The sequence below is a fragment of the Psittacula echo genome (genome assembly GCF_963264785.1).
Source record: "Psittacula echo genome assembly, chromosome: 12".
NCBI lineage: Eukaryota > Metazoa > Chordata > Aves > Psittaciformes > Psittacidae > Psittacula > Psittacula echo.
In genome coordinates, this window is record NC_137747.1 from 9331366 (window position 1) to 9345297 (window position 13932).

The window sequence follows — 13932 nt, forward strand, 5'->3', positions numbered from 1 at the left end:
CCTGCCCCTTCACTGTGACTCTGCAAAACTTCGGGGCGGACGCGGTGGCGATGACGGTGGCGATGGCCGGGCCGGGAGGAAGTAAAGGGGCCCGGCTGGGCGCTGCCCTGCTCGGGGTGGAGCGGTGCGCTCAGCCGGGCCCGCAGGAGGAAGGACGAGGCCAGCTCCGGGCGGCAGCAGCCATGGCTGAGCCCGGGGACCAGAGCATCCACACGCAGCACATCTCGGCCGTGCACAACGTGCCCATGCGCGTCCTCATCCGGCCCATCCCTGCACAGCTGGAGCCGGACAAGGTGCGGAGCCTGATGGAGACCCTGCAGGTGAGCGGCCCAGCGCCCCCGCGACCCCTCCACCGTGATGGGGACCCCCGGCACAGGCGGTGGTGGTGTCACTGCCGGGGGGGTCTTGTCCTTGGCAGGAGGACCCCGAGCGGGTGCCCCCCATCGACGTGCTCTGGATCAAGGGCAGCCAGGGCGGGGATTACTTCTACTCCTTCGGGGGCTGCCACCGCTTTGCCGCCCACCAGGCGCTCAACCGGGAGACCATCCCGGCCAAGATCATCCCGTCCACGCTCAGCGACCTCCGCACCTACCTGGGCTCTTCCACGCCGCTCCTGCGCTAGCCCGGGGCACCGGCGCGGCGGCGGAGCGCGGCGGCGACAGCAGGTGGCGCTGTTGTGCCGCGTGAGCCGATGCCGGCCGCTGGGATCAGGACGGGACGGACCGGGGTAGACCGGGATGGACCGGGATGGGATGGGACGGACAGGGACACGATGAACAGGGATGAAGCGGGATGGGAAAGGATGGACCAGAACGGGATGAGATGAACCTGGACGGAACAAGACAAGATGTACCGGGTTGAACCGGGATGGGATGGGACAGAATGGACCAGGATAGGGTGGGATGAACTGGGATGGGATGAGACAGGATGAACTGGAATGGAATGGGATGAACTAGGATGAAATGGGACAGGACAGGCTGAACGGGGATGGGATGAACTGGGGTGGGTTGTATTGGGATGATCTGAGGTGGTCTGAACCAGGACGGGATAGGACAGGCTAAACCGGGTCATAGCTGAACAGGGATGGGCTCAGCTGGGATGGAACAGACTGAAGCGGGGCACAGCTCAACCGGGAATGGCTGAACCGGAACGAGTTGAACCAGGGCACACTGGAACTGGGCCAGGTCACAGCCCATCCAGGGCACAGCTGAACCAGGAAGGGCAAACCGGGACACAGTCAAAGCAGGACACAGCTGTACTGGGAAGAGGCACAGCTGAACGAAACGGCCAGTCTCCATCAGGCTCACCCTGTGCCTGGGCTGTGCCTGCCCCATGCCTGCCGCAAAACCTTCCTCTCCCCATCCCTGGACACATCCCATGGGGACACCCCTGCTGCACCCGGAATAAAGGCAATCAAACCCCACAGGTCTGGGGCCTGGTGTTGGGGAAACATGCTCTGCAAATGGACAGATGCTTTCCTTGGGATCAGATGCTCTGCAAGGGGGTGGATGCTGTATTCAGGATGGATGCTCTGCCAGATTGCACTGCCATGCATTGAAGCCAGGGTCAGTTCTCACATGGGAGCACATGTGGCCCCACCACGCTGGGATGCTGTCATTACTGCAAACGGCCACATCTTCACCCCATGTGCAGGATGGAAAACCCACCCTGAGCATCCCCTGGGCATCTCGGCATCCCGTTGAGCAGGGAACCCTGATCCAGGGAGGGGAAAGGCCACTGACTCACCCCCCACACTGTGAATCAGCAGGACTGGGACAGGAACCACAGCCGGACATTCTGCCCTCACTCTGCTCCCTCAGCCACGCTCCTTCCCGGATGGATCCTGCCCTGACACGACAGGAATGGACTGGGAAGAGGATCTGGGAGGAGGGCACAGCCACGCAGGCAACAGCTCTGTATGGCGGGAGCTGGCGCTGCTGCCCATTGCTGACAGCACAGGCTGGGCTGGGGGCTGCTGTGCCAGAGCATCCCCCCCAGCCCCTTCCCTTGCAGAGAAAAGGAAAGAGGCTGGATGGAGACTCCAGCTCCATGTGCGGCATCCAAGCAGTCTCCGGCGGGAGGAAGCCCTGGAAGCGCTCATGGAGTGAGCAGCCCCGTCCGTGGCTCCCGGATGGGCCGTAAATTTCTCTGAAGAATTGTGGCGTGCTAAAAAGTTTCCTCTTGTTACAGAGATGGGGGAAAGGGAGGAGGTGGCAGCTCCTGCGGCAGCGCGGCGCGGCACGGCACCAGGGTGCCCACGGGTGGGTGCCCCATGGCAGGGACTGGGATTTGCTCCCAGTGCTGGGCGTCTCCCATGGGCTCTGCTCATCCCCATCTCCCCGGGTTTGTGCCCCTCACAAAGGGAGCTGGGTGGGAGGCAGCTCAGCAGAGCTGGGACCCCATGAGAGGGGACAAACTACATCCTGCACCACCCTCCTTGCACCCCATGGGGCTGGGATACCCTCTGCAGGATCCACTCTTCCAGCTTCCCATTCCCTTTAACCAGTGCCAGGATTATCCTTGCCAGCCCCACAGTGCCCTGTGACACCGCTCCAGGGTTTGGTGACACCGGCTGCACCCAGGACTGGTCACTGTGTCCCTGGGGCTGTGTGAGCATCTCCAGGGCTGACGGTCACAACCCAGGGCTGCAGGGTGCAGGCAGCATGAGCTGGTCCCCATCTGGTGCTGCCGGTGCCACATCCCTGGCACAGGACTGGGTCTCACCAGCGCCGGCGACCCCGCATCGGCTTCATGTGTCCGTTTGTCCATCCCTCCACCTGTCCCCCTTCCCTCTGCCTGACCCGGGGCTCTCCGGTGTCGCCGCTGACAGCCGATCCCGGCTGCCTCCAATCCATTCGTTCCAGGGCAGGAACAAAGGCGCTTTGTGGGCTCCCCCCGGGCCCGCGCTGGCTGGGGGGGGTCCTGCCTCCGGAACTGGGGCAGACTTCCCCCCGCGACAGGCATGTAATGCCTTCCAGACCCACAGCCCGCCCGCAGGTACAGCCCCCTGCGTGGAGGGGGCCTGGGGCACCCCACACTGCCCTGGGGACGCCCAGGGACACCCCAGGGGTGTCAGGCAGGGCCCTCACCCAGAGCTCCCCTAAAGGCTTCACCCCTCCTGGTTCCATTGAGCCCTTTTCACTGCTTCTCCCCATTAGGGGAGCTCTGGGGGCTCTCAGATTTGCTGGTCCTGGTCTCCCTGTGTCAGCAAGAAGGACCACTCCCGGCCATTCCCATGTGCTGCGGATGGTTGGGGGGTGAGGGTGAGTGGGGCCAGGCAGCACCTTCAGGGGTCTTGGTTGGATGGGCTGGGAAGAAATGTGATGGGATTAGATGGGATCAGATGGATGGGATGAGGTGGGATGGGATCAGATCAGGTGGGACGGGATAGGATGGATTGGGTGGGATATGATGGGATGGATTGGACGGGGTATGATGGGGTAGGATATGATGGGATGGGTCAGGTCAGCCCAGCACTGCTTTCCCGGGGCTCAGCAGGGTCAGACCCAGCGTCCTGCAGGCCACATGTGCCGGCGCTGCCGTGGGTCTGGAATCCATTTGCCTCGCCGGCAGTGGTGTTTTCCCAGCAGGGCCAGAGCAGCCCCCGGGGGCTGGGGGCAGCCGCGGCCCCGGCCCATCTGCTCCCTCTTTGTTTTCTTACACTTAAGCATCACCTCGCACATAAACACTCCCCAGTGCGGGGGGCAAGGGGGCACTTCCCTGCCAGTGGAGCCAGGACCTGGCCCCAGGGTACTCAGCACCCGAACCCAGCCCTAAGGGTGCCCTTCCACTGGCCACCCTCACCCTGGTGGTGCCTGGTAGGTTGGGTGCTGAGGCCATGTCCCCTCCGTGCCACACATGGTCCCATCCAGCCCCGGCCTTCCACCCATGCCCAACCCACGGTGCTGCCTGCTCCATGCCCAGGGCTGTGAACTGTGGCACTGGAACTGCAGCCCTTGGTCCAGTGGCCACTTCTGTGTGGCTGGATTCACTGGGAGAGCCAGGCTGCCAAACACAGGATCATCCTGGCACCAGCTCAGGTTTGCGATGCTGCAGCCTTGCATACACACCCCCATACTCACATATATCCATGCACACACATGCATGGATATACACATCCATGCACACATGCCTGTACATGAGTGGATGCACTTGTGGATACATGAACATCCACGCACATGCCTGCATGCACACGCATGCACTCACATGTGCACACGCATGCAGTGCCCCCACACACACACTGCTGCTGTGTCCCCACGTGTCCTGTCCTCCATAGCAGCAGCACAGGCCATCAGCTCCCCACACATGGCCGTGCCCCCTGAGAAGCCCCAGGGCTCCCCCCAGCCTGTCCCTGTCAGCTGGTGGCCATGTGTGGGGCGGTGCAGCTGAGTACACAGCCCCTGCCATCCGTCTTGCTGCCTGTCAGGGCTGGGGGCTGCTGCGGCCCCCCCAGCACCGGCCCAGCAGGACACCGGGGCGAGAACAGGGCAGGAGCAGGGGTCCGCTCTCTGCACCGGCACCTGCGGGCTCCCTGCCTGCATCCAGGGGCTTGTCCATGCCCTGCTCTGCCCCTCTGCACGGGTAGGAGCAGCCCCAGGCAGGGGCTACTGCCAGGGTTAAGGTGAGGTGAGCAGCAGCAGGAGATGCAGCTGGCAAGCGACGCATCCCCATGGCCATGCGGATGCCCCCAGCCCCAGAAGGACCTCCAGCCCCCAGCACAGCCCTCTGCCCCCCACAGTGTGATTTACAGGCTCTGCAATGGCAGACAAATGGTGAAGGAAAACAGGGCAGGGGTCTCACGGTGAGGGGCTGCCTGTGCCCCACGGGGGGGACAGGGGCCGTTTGCTCACAGCCGGTCGGATCGGTGGGCAGTGAAGCAGTATCGGTGCTGGGCAGCACAGACATCCGGCCATGGTCCCAGCAGCAACACCAGCCCCAGAGCCCCACATGAGCTCCAGTTCTGCAGCCACGGGGCTTTCACCGTGGGCCACGTCCTTGGGAGCCAGGTCCTGCCCTCTGCTCACCTTTGCCATGCCCGGAGCATCGCCAAGCCGCTGGGGCCAGGGAGGAAGGCAGGCAGGAAACCTCCCTCCTGCTTGCTTGGCTCAGCTGGCTGCCCCCCTCCTGCTCTGGGGGTGCTGGGCTTGGGGCTGGGAGGTGAAGGCAGAGCAGGACCCACACAGACATCCCCGGTGAGGAGGAGCAGAGGGTGACCATCAGTTGCAGCATGGGGTGCCCAGGAAGGACCAGGAGCCACTCGCAGGGACACCGGTGTCTCCGGCTGCTGCCAGCTCAGATCTGCCCTCACAGGAAAAGCCTCTGAGCTCCCACTGCCGGTGCACACCGGAGGGAGGAAACGCTCCTGCTGCCCGGCAATGCTGCCTGCAACACTGCCCATGCCCCTGTTCACATCCGCCTGTCCCCTGCTACAGTGGGCAGGCAGGTGCCAGGCTCTGGGGATGGAGGGGCAATGGGTGCAGGGCATTCCTGTGGCAATGGCTGATCCCTGCCCGCCCCGGGAATCCTCCTGGGCACAGACCCCATTCTAGCAGAGCCCAGTGGGGTGTCAGAGCAGTGTGTCCCCTTCCAATAAACACCCTGGGGACTGCACTGCTGCCGCCCACTCCTGGGTACCAGCCCCATCCCATCTTCCGTGCGCCAAGTTTGCTCCGTGCAGGACCCAAGGCTGGCAGAGGGTGGGGACACAGTACCCATGGGTGGCACAGCGTGTGGCATCACCCCGCAGCCCATAGATGCTGAGGAATGCAGCACAGGGAGCGCTTCCCATGCGGTGTCAATGGCAGTGGCACCACCGGTACCACCGCGGGCACGACCCGAAGCCCGGCGCCGGTGCAAGGTGCGCGGCCAGCCCGGGGCGCTGGAGTGGGGCCGGGTCCGCGGCTGCAGCCAGCGCTGGCTCCCGCGGGCCGGGGCGAGGACACGGCCCTGGCCGGAGGCGCGGGGGGCCGGCTGGGGGTGGGCTCCGGCGCCAGCCCCTCCCCGCCCGTATAAATCCCGAGTCCCCCCCGCAGCCGCTCGTCCCAGCCCTGCTCGGCCGCCGGAGCGGAGCAGCCGCGGGAAGGCGTCCGGCAGCGGCCGTGTCGGCAGGGGAAGGCTTCCCGCAGCCCCGGGGGGTGCCCCCAGCAGGGCCTTGGGGGGCACGGGCGGGCACCCCACCATGGCCTTCACCATGCTGCGCCCCGTGGCCGCCCGCGTGCTCTACCCTGACCTCAGCATCCTCTCGGAGGACGAGGAGAACCGGAGCGAGAGCGACACGTCGGACCAGTCGTTCGGGTGCTGCGAGGGTGCCGAGGCCCGTCGCAAGCTGCCGCGCAAACCGGGGCCCATGGTGATGGTGAAGCAGAGGCAAGCGGCCAACGCGCGGGAGCGGGACCGGACCCAGAGCGTCAACACGGCCTTCACCGCCCTGCGGACCCTCATCCCCACCGAGCCTGTGGATCGGAAGCTGTCCAAGATCGAGACCCTCCGCCTGGCTTCCAGCTACATCTCCCACCTGGCCAACGTGCTGCTGCTGGGCGAGGGCTGCGAGGACGGGCAGCCCTGCTTCAGTGCCATCTACGGGGCCAAGGGCGACCTGGACAGCAAGCAGCCCCGCAGCATCTGCACCTTCTGCCTCAGCAACCAGCGGAAAGGGGTGAGCGGGGCTCTGGGATGGGGGTCCATGGGGGAGCGGGGCAATGGGATGGGGGTTCCTGTGCTGAGGGGCTTGGTGGGAACCGCAGGCTCTGGCTCCAGCTCCCGCCAGAGGCTTTGGCTGCTCCCGGCCAAATGCTGCTCGTAGCCGCACGCCCACAGCTCCCGCTCGCGTCAGAGGGCAGGGCTGCTCCCCCACGTCCGTCCGGGATGGGAGGTCTCGTGGGGTTAAAGTCACCCCGGTGCTGGGGGCATTTGGCTGCTCCGGGGAGGGGAGCTCAGAGCTCGAAAACTGACCCCATCCTTGTCACCGTCCCCGTCCCTGTGCCCCTGTGCAGCTCCTGATGTGATGAGACAGGCAGTGCACAGCATGCATTGGCCTCGCGCAGGGTCTGTCAGCAGCACCAGCTCGGCTCCCCCGTGGGCCAAAGGGCTGAGCTAGGTCACGGCATGGAACCCCTGCCCTGCCTGACCCCCCAGCACCCTGCGGCTCAGAGGGCACTTTCCCCATGGTGAGCTCATCCCACTGCCCACACTGGGACCCTGGGTTCCCCTGGAATGGGCTCTGCAGGGTGAGCGGCTGGCAGCATCCTGGCCCCATGAGCATCCCTTGGCAGGGCCCATGAGCTGGGGCTGGTGGACCTGCCACTGGCCCCACAAGCTGGCCCATGTGTGACCATGGGGCACGCTCCAGTCCTAGGGGCTCTTTCTGTTTCGGCTGCTCCATTTTAACTGCTCCTCCTGCTCCCATCCACCGGACTCTGCAGCTTCCACAGCCCTTCCCAGGGGACCTCCAGCCCTGCTCCTTGTTATTGCTGCCCCAGGCTGAGACCCTCTGGCCAGGGCTGAGCTGTGTCCATGGACTGCTCCTCAGGGCTGGAACTGCGGGGCTGGCGTAGTGCTGGACCCCCAGGGGACCCTGCAGGGGTACCAGGGCTGTGAAACCCACAGCACTGGGGACAATGGCAGGAGCTGGGCTGGGACCCAGCTCTTTGCCTCCTGAATCTGGGGCTGGGCTGGAAATGAGTTGGGTTGGGCTGGAAATGGGCTGGGCTGGAAATGGGCTGTACTGGGCACACTGGGCTGTGCTAGCCTGGAAATGGGCTGGGGTGTGATGGGCTCTGCTGAGCCAGGCTGGGTTATACTGGGCTGTTCAGGGCTAGACCTGGGCCACGCTGGTCTGTGCTGGATTATACTGGGCACAGTGAGGCTGAAGTTGTGTTGGTGCACTGGGAGATGGGGTTGAGCCTCCTCATCCTTAGTGGGGCCATGTTCTGTCCTGGGTCTGTAGATCACAGCAGCACTGAGCACCCATGAGGGCTGTGTCCCTGCAGGGTGACAGGGCCACAGGCACCCTCCTCAGGGTCCCCATAACGTCCACCACCACAACATCCACCTCCCATCCACCTACCCATGCAATACCCAGGTCCCTGTCTGTTTGCCCGTCCTGGACCACCCCAGCACATCCCCATGAGCCATTTCAGAGCGACTCCTCCATGCAGGGCAATCACAGGGCGCTGTTGGGTGGCAATGGGGCACCCCACAATGGGACACCCCCGGTGCCTGCAGCTCTCCCTCCTCTCTCCGCAGGGCGGCCGGAGGGACCTCGGGGGCAACTGCCTGAAGGTGCGGGGGGTGACCCCGCTGCGGGTGTCACGGAGATGAGCCGGGGCCCGGCAGCACCCGCCTGACACAGCGGCAACGCCAGAGACCACAGCGGGGAGGGAGGGAGCCGGAGCCCGCGATAGCGGCAGGGCCGCGGGCTGGCACCGCACCGGCACCAACACCGGCACCGACCCCGGCGCCGGCAGTGGGGCGGGAGGACGCTCCTGGGGCCGAGGCTGCCGGAGATGGGGGTCCCCGCGCCCCGGGGCTGCACTGGAAGGGGCGCACTGGAGCTGGCGTCGAGGCGCTCGGGGCTGGGCACACGGTGTCGATCGCGGCCCCGCGGCGCTGGTTCTGCTCCTGCAGCGCCTGGAAATAAACCTGATTTTTGTGATGGGCCAGTGCCTGCCTGAGCCCAGCGTGGGGCAGGGTGGGGGGCGAGGGGGCATGGACCCGGTTCCATGGCACTGGAGCCAGTGCAACCGTCCCAGCTCTCCCCATGCATCCACATGGGGCAAGGCCCTCGGGCACACGCTGTCCCCACATCCCCAGCCCTTGATGGCAACTTTGGCTCCACGAGAGCCATGGGAGCCCCAATACCATTTGTGCTGTGCCATGCCAGGGGATGGGGACGGCGCTGCCAGCCCTGTGCCGCAGCCATGAGCGCCCGGGCAGTGGCTTGGGGTTGGTGTCTGTGCTTTTGTGCCTTCCCCATGCCTGGACTGCTGTGACTGCCATCACCGCCACTGCCACCATCACCGCGATGGCCACCAATGGGCCCCACCACTACGACTGCCGCCAACACCCTGCTGGTGCCACCTGCACTGTGATGGTCCCCAGCACTGCATCTGCAACCACCATCATTGCCACCACAATGGCCATGCGCGGTGGGGCTGCAGCGGCAGCACCTACATGGGGTCAGGCTGGGACAAGAGGGGTTCCCAGGCCGGGTTCCCCCTGGGGGGGCCCAGTTCAGCTGATGTCGGGGTCACCGGGCCTGGGAAAGGTGCCACCGTGCTGAGCCCCACAGCTCCCAGGGGCCCGCAGCTGCAGATGGGGCTGCAGGGGGGGCCCTGCTTCATCACCCTGGGGTGCTGCAGCCAGTGGGGAGCAGGAGGACACCTCGGTGTCCCGCAGGAGCCTCCCCCTCCCCAGCCATGGGGCTGGGTGAAGGCAGGAGCCCAGCGGCACCTTTCAGCCCCCCCTGTCCTGGGCTCCCCCTGTCCCGGGTTTGATTTATGGAGCTGACAGCGCAGCACAGCTGTGAGAGCTGGTCCCAGGCAGGGAGCGGGGTGGGTGGGAGAGGTTTGTTCTCAGCGTGGATAATGTGTCCCAGGCCCCAATAAACAGCCATGAGATTCTCCAAACAGCCCTGGACACAGGATCCTGCCCCCGGCTTTATCGGGGGGCAAAGCGGGGGTGCTCTGCAAACAGCCCGACCCGCACATGAAAGGGGGCTGTGCCCCCGAGTGGTGACTCCAGAGCCCCCCGGGGCCAGCGAGGGCTGGTGGTCCCAGTGCTGGGGGCACAGCAGGGCCCAGTATGCAGTGTATAAGTCCCAGTGTGTCCCAACTGCTGGGATGTGGGTTCCAGTGTGTCCCAGCGCTGAGCATGGGGGTCCCAGCACATCCCAGCACCAGCAGTGAGAGCCCCAGAGAGCTCCAGTGTAAAGGCCATGGGTTCCAGTAAGTCCCAGTGCAGGAGATGTGCAATCTGTATGTCCCAGTGTCAGGGACTGGGACTCCAAAAAGCCCCAGTGTAAAGACCATGAATCCCAGTACGTCCTAGTGCTGGGAGCATGGATCCTAGTATGTCCCAGTACCAGGGACTAGGGATCCCGCAAGCCTCCAGTGTAAACCATGGATTCCAGCACATCCCAGTACTGGAGCCACAGGTCCCAGCACGTCCCAGTGCCAGCAATTAGGGACACAGCAAGCTCCAATGTAACAGCCATGGGTCCCAACATATCCTATCACTGGAGCTGCGCATCCCAACACGTCCCAGCACTGTGGCCATGGGTTCCAGCACGTCCCAATGCCAACCCCGTGGGTCCCAGCACATGCCGGTGCCAAGCCCATGGGTCCCAGCACATTCCAGCCCCTCCCAGCACCACAAGAGGGAAACGGTGACTCAGAGGCACTGGAGCCCATGGGCCCTATGGGAGCCGGGTGCCCCTTTGCCCCATGCAGGGTGAGCGTCACGGCCACCAGCACCCGAGCTTCAGCACTGGGCACTGCAGCCCCTCTCTCCCCTCCCATCCTCTCCCCTTCCTGCACTCGGACACCCTTGGAAAGGCTCTTGGCCGCTTTCTCTGAGACAGGAAGGTGTCCCCGAGTCTCAGGAAGGAAAAACACTCAGTGCTGAACCCACAAAGACCGTCTCCGAGGGGCCGGGGCTGGAGAGGCTCCAGGCCTGACATCACCTGGGAACTGGAACCAGGACCGCAGCTGCACTCCGCGCACGGTATTTTTTTCTTTAACTTGTGTTTTTAAACTTTCTTTTTATAGAATTCTCTTTTTTTTTTTTTTTTTTTTTTTTTCCCTTTCCCTTCTCCATTCCCCTCCCAAATAGTTCAGTCTCTCCAGCAAGGCTGGAATGCAGCAGGGCTGCACCCGCAGCCTGCAATGGTGGATGGCCCAGGATGGAGCTGGATGGGCTGGAGCTACTGGAGCCATGGCCAGGGGCTCCTTTCCCACTCATGGGGGACCAGGACCTCATAGCCTTCAGCACCGCTGTGCAGCAGGGATGGTGGGAAGGGACCTAAAGCCATGTGGGGACCCAGGAGCATCTGTCCAGCCACGGAGGTGTGGGAGGATGGAGGGCAGAGGGGTCTGCGCTGCTTTCCTGACTCACAGCCCCTGGGATGCGGCAGCAGGGTCAAACCATGTCTGAGCCCCAGCCTGGGCCTGAGTCAGCCAGGCAAGAGGAGGCAGCTGGGGCTGGGTGACACAGAGGCAGATTTCAGCCCCAGAACCCAGCCCTCCTCAGGCCTTGTCCTTTGGCAATACCTTTGGGTGCTGCCTGGCCCTCCCTGGGCTTATCGCAGCACAGAGGCTCAAGACAAAGATCCCAACATGTTCTGCACCAGAGCAAAGCTCAGCGTTTGCTGTCCAGGGAATCCTCCCTGTGGCAGCAATGGATTGAGCACCACAGTTCACCCCCTGCCCCATCAGACCTGTGATGCTCAGTGAACCCCAGGGTCTAGATGGCAGCGGGTGGGTATAGGGAGATAAGGAAGGGAGAACAGGGGAACAGGTGGAGGAAAGGACCAGAATGGGCAGGCAGGGCTGCGATGGGAGAGGGTGGATGGGAGGGGATGGGATGGGATGAGCAGACCAGGGGTCAGTGTGGAGGCCCCCACCCTTGGATACTGACCCTGCCAGCACCCTACCAGTGTCCCTGGGGGAGAACCAAAGCCAAGGTCTGCTTGAGACTCCCAGGACGCTCGCCAGCTTCTCACCACCCCACCAAGGCCAGCGGTGTCTCCACAGCCCAGTGCGATCCCTAAGGGACACACAACCAAGGTCCCACTTGTCCCAGGGACGCAGGGGACACCAGCGCAGCCCCCTCGGAGCCGTTCACCCCGCCAGGAGCCGGTGCCAGGCGCGGTCCCGGGGGACACGGGCCCTGCCGGCAGGGACAGGGTGTGAAGCGCGGCGTGGGGTGAAAGTCAGGTTAATCTCCTGCTGGAGCTTCCCTCTGCAAACAATAAGACAATGCCCGGCCGGGGCCGCCTGCGTAACGCAGAGGGGAAGTTGTAATATTTGCATTTAGTACTCAGTAAATTAAGGCAGAAAGAGGAAAAAGCGCTGGGGGTAATCAGAGCCCGGCTGGCCCTGTGCCCTGCCCCACGGCCAGCAGCCCCACGGGGCTCAGCCCCACAAGCTAGCATGAGCAGGCATGGATGGGAAGGGAGATGTGTCCCTCGATGGACTTGTCCCCATCACAGGGGCATGCAGGTGGAGGGTGCCCATAGGCAGCACTGGCAGCAAACACAGATCTCCTGCAGCACCAGAGAAGGGATCTGGGCCAGGAGCTCATTTTAATCTAGACCTGCTCATGGGGATGGATCTGCAGCTGGGGAGAGCTGAGCAGGAGAGGTGATGGGGATGCTCACCTCCAGCTTGTTGGGGGTCCGAGTATGGACCTGGGGTAAGGGCAGCTCTGCAAGGCTGGGGTCTGAGCTGCTTCCCCCCTGGGCAGCAGGGCAGGGGGCACACGGGGCTGGACCCAACCTTCGTTGACTGAACCAGGGGCGCAGGATGGCTCCATCCCCTCCATGTACCCGTGTCCCCCATTTGCGGACCCCAAAGTGGGGGTCCCGGTGCAGAAGGGCCGGGGCAGCGGCACGGGAAGGCCCTCGGCACGGTGCCCCGCTCCGGGAGCCCATTTCCCCCCAACAGGGGCCGTTATCAGCGGCCAATCCTCGGAGCGGTCCCAGGGGGAACCTCCAGCCCTTCCCCTCCACCTACCCCAGCGCTCTCCCGCTCCGGCCCACGTCAATGCGGGCGCGAAGGTGTCGGAACAATCGCCTGACAAAGAGCTATTTTTAGGGGCCGGGGCTCGGAGCGGGGATACGGCCCCGCCGCTGACAATGGGGGGAAGGGGGCCGGGCTTCCCCCGCCCGCACTCGGCAGCAGAAGGACCTGGAAGATTTCCTCGATGACCCAGGCCCGTACAATACAAGGAAAGCGGCAGAGGGAGATACCCCCGCCAGGACGAGCTGCTCCTTTACCTAATGGGAGTGACCGGGGTGAGGGGCTGGGGGACTCGGGCCAGCGGCCTCCCCGGGGGGAGACTCCACACCCGGGGGGGGGGAATGGGGTGAAGCGTGGCCGTGCTCAGCTCTCCATGAGGCCATGGACAGCGGGGCCGGCTCCTTTGCTCGTTGCTGCGGGGCATGGGGGGCTCGGTGCGGGGGGGGGATAGACATGGCTTTCACACAACCCAACACCTCCCAATGGGCTGTGGTGCTTGGCCTGGCCATGGTGGCTGTGACCAGCCCAGGGTGCGTGTCCCCATCCAGCCCCACTCCAGGCTGCTGTGAGCCACGGCGCAGCCCTGCCCTGGGGGGCTCGGTGCAGAGGGGCCCGGCTGTGCTCCGATGTTTACCCCCATCCCCAGGGGCTCCCCGGCTCATCCCGCGACCGAGAGCTGGGTGCACGATGCGCTTGGCCCATCCCTCGGGGAAAAGCCGATCCCGGGGCTGTACCACGGGAAATCGGGGTTGAAACGAGACACGGTCACCGGGTGCCGGGCCGCGCTCAGCCCGGGCGGGCCGGGGTCGCTGCGGGCCTGGCTCGGCTCCGCAGGCCGCAGTTGCCACCTGGCGGCGGGCCCCGGGCATAGCCCCGACAAGGACCGCCGGCCCCTCGAGAGCCAGCGGAGCGGAGCGGGACCGAGACCGGGGTTGAGGAGAAGGGAAGCGAGCAAGACTAAGCCTCCCACCGGCACCACGAGGCGGGGGAGGTCGACACAGGCGGGCCGCGCTGGGCTGCAGGCCCAGCCTCGCCTCACGGTGCGGGCCGAGCCGCCGGGGACGTCTCCCAGTGCGGGCAGGCCGGGATCCCCACCGCCCCACTCCACGGCACCGCCCCACCACGGACTACAACTCCCATGACCTTTTGCGGCGCGACACCCCTCCCCTCCGCTTACGCTCCCCGCCCCGCCGCT

The 13932-nt window shown here is 64.9% G+C and overlaps 2 protein-coding genes across 2 annotated transcripts; both read left to right on the plus strand.

The window, feature by feature from the left end:
- The first annotated feature begins 3 nt into the window (after positions 1–3).
- On the plus strand, positions 4–2173 carry SRXN1 (sulfiredoxin 1). The gene is made up of 2 exons (XM_080627996.1): positions 4–320; positions 419–2173. The coding sequence occupies exons 1-2, from the start codon at positions 51–53 to the stop codon at positions 620–622; spliced, it is 474 nt and encodes a 157-aa protein (XP_080484122.1). The 5' UTR covers positions 4–50; the 3' UTR covers positions 623–2173.
- A 1294-nt stretch (positions 2174–3467) lies between these two features.
- TCF15 (transcription factor 15) lies at positions 3468–8590 on the plus strand. Its single transcript, XM_080627572.1, has 2 exons — positions 3468–6655; positions 8245–8590. Exons 1-2 carry the CDS (start codon positions 5714–5716, stop codon positions 8317–8319), a joined length of 1017 nt encoding a protein of 338 aa, XP_080483698.1. The 5' UTR covers positions 3468–5713; the 3' UTR covers positions 8320–8590.
- The last annotated feature ends 5342 nt before the right edge of the window (positions 8591–13932 follow it).

What these genes read in the sequence shown, in the direction of transcription:
- SRXN1 (XM_080627996.1), top strand. Translation starts at nt 51, where the DNA reads ATGACGGTGGCGATGGCCGGGCCGGGAGGAAGTAAAGGGGCCCGGCTG. An exon ending in GCCTGATGGAGACCCTGCAG is followed by an intron (nt 321 to 418) that starts GTGAGCGGCCCA and finishes TGTCCTTGGCAG; the next exon opens with GAGGACCCCGAGCGGGTGCC.
- TCF15 (XM_080627572.1), top strand. Translation starts at nt 5,714, where the DNA reads ATGGGTGGCACAGCGTGTGGCATCACCCCGCAGCCCATAGATGCTGAG. An exon ending in TCAGCAACCAGCGGAAAGGG is followed by an intron (nt 6,656 to 8,244) that starts GTGAGCGGGGCT and finishes CTCTCTCCGCAG; the next exon opens with GGCGGCCGGAGGGACCTCGG.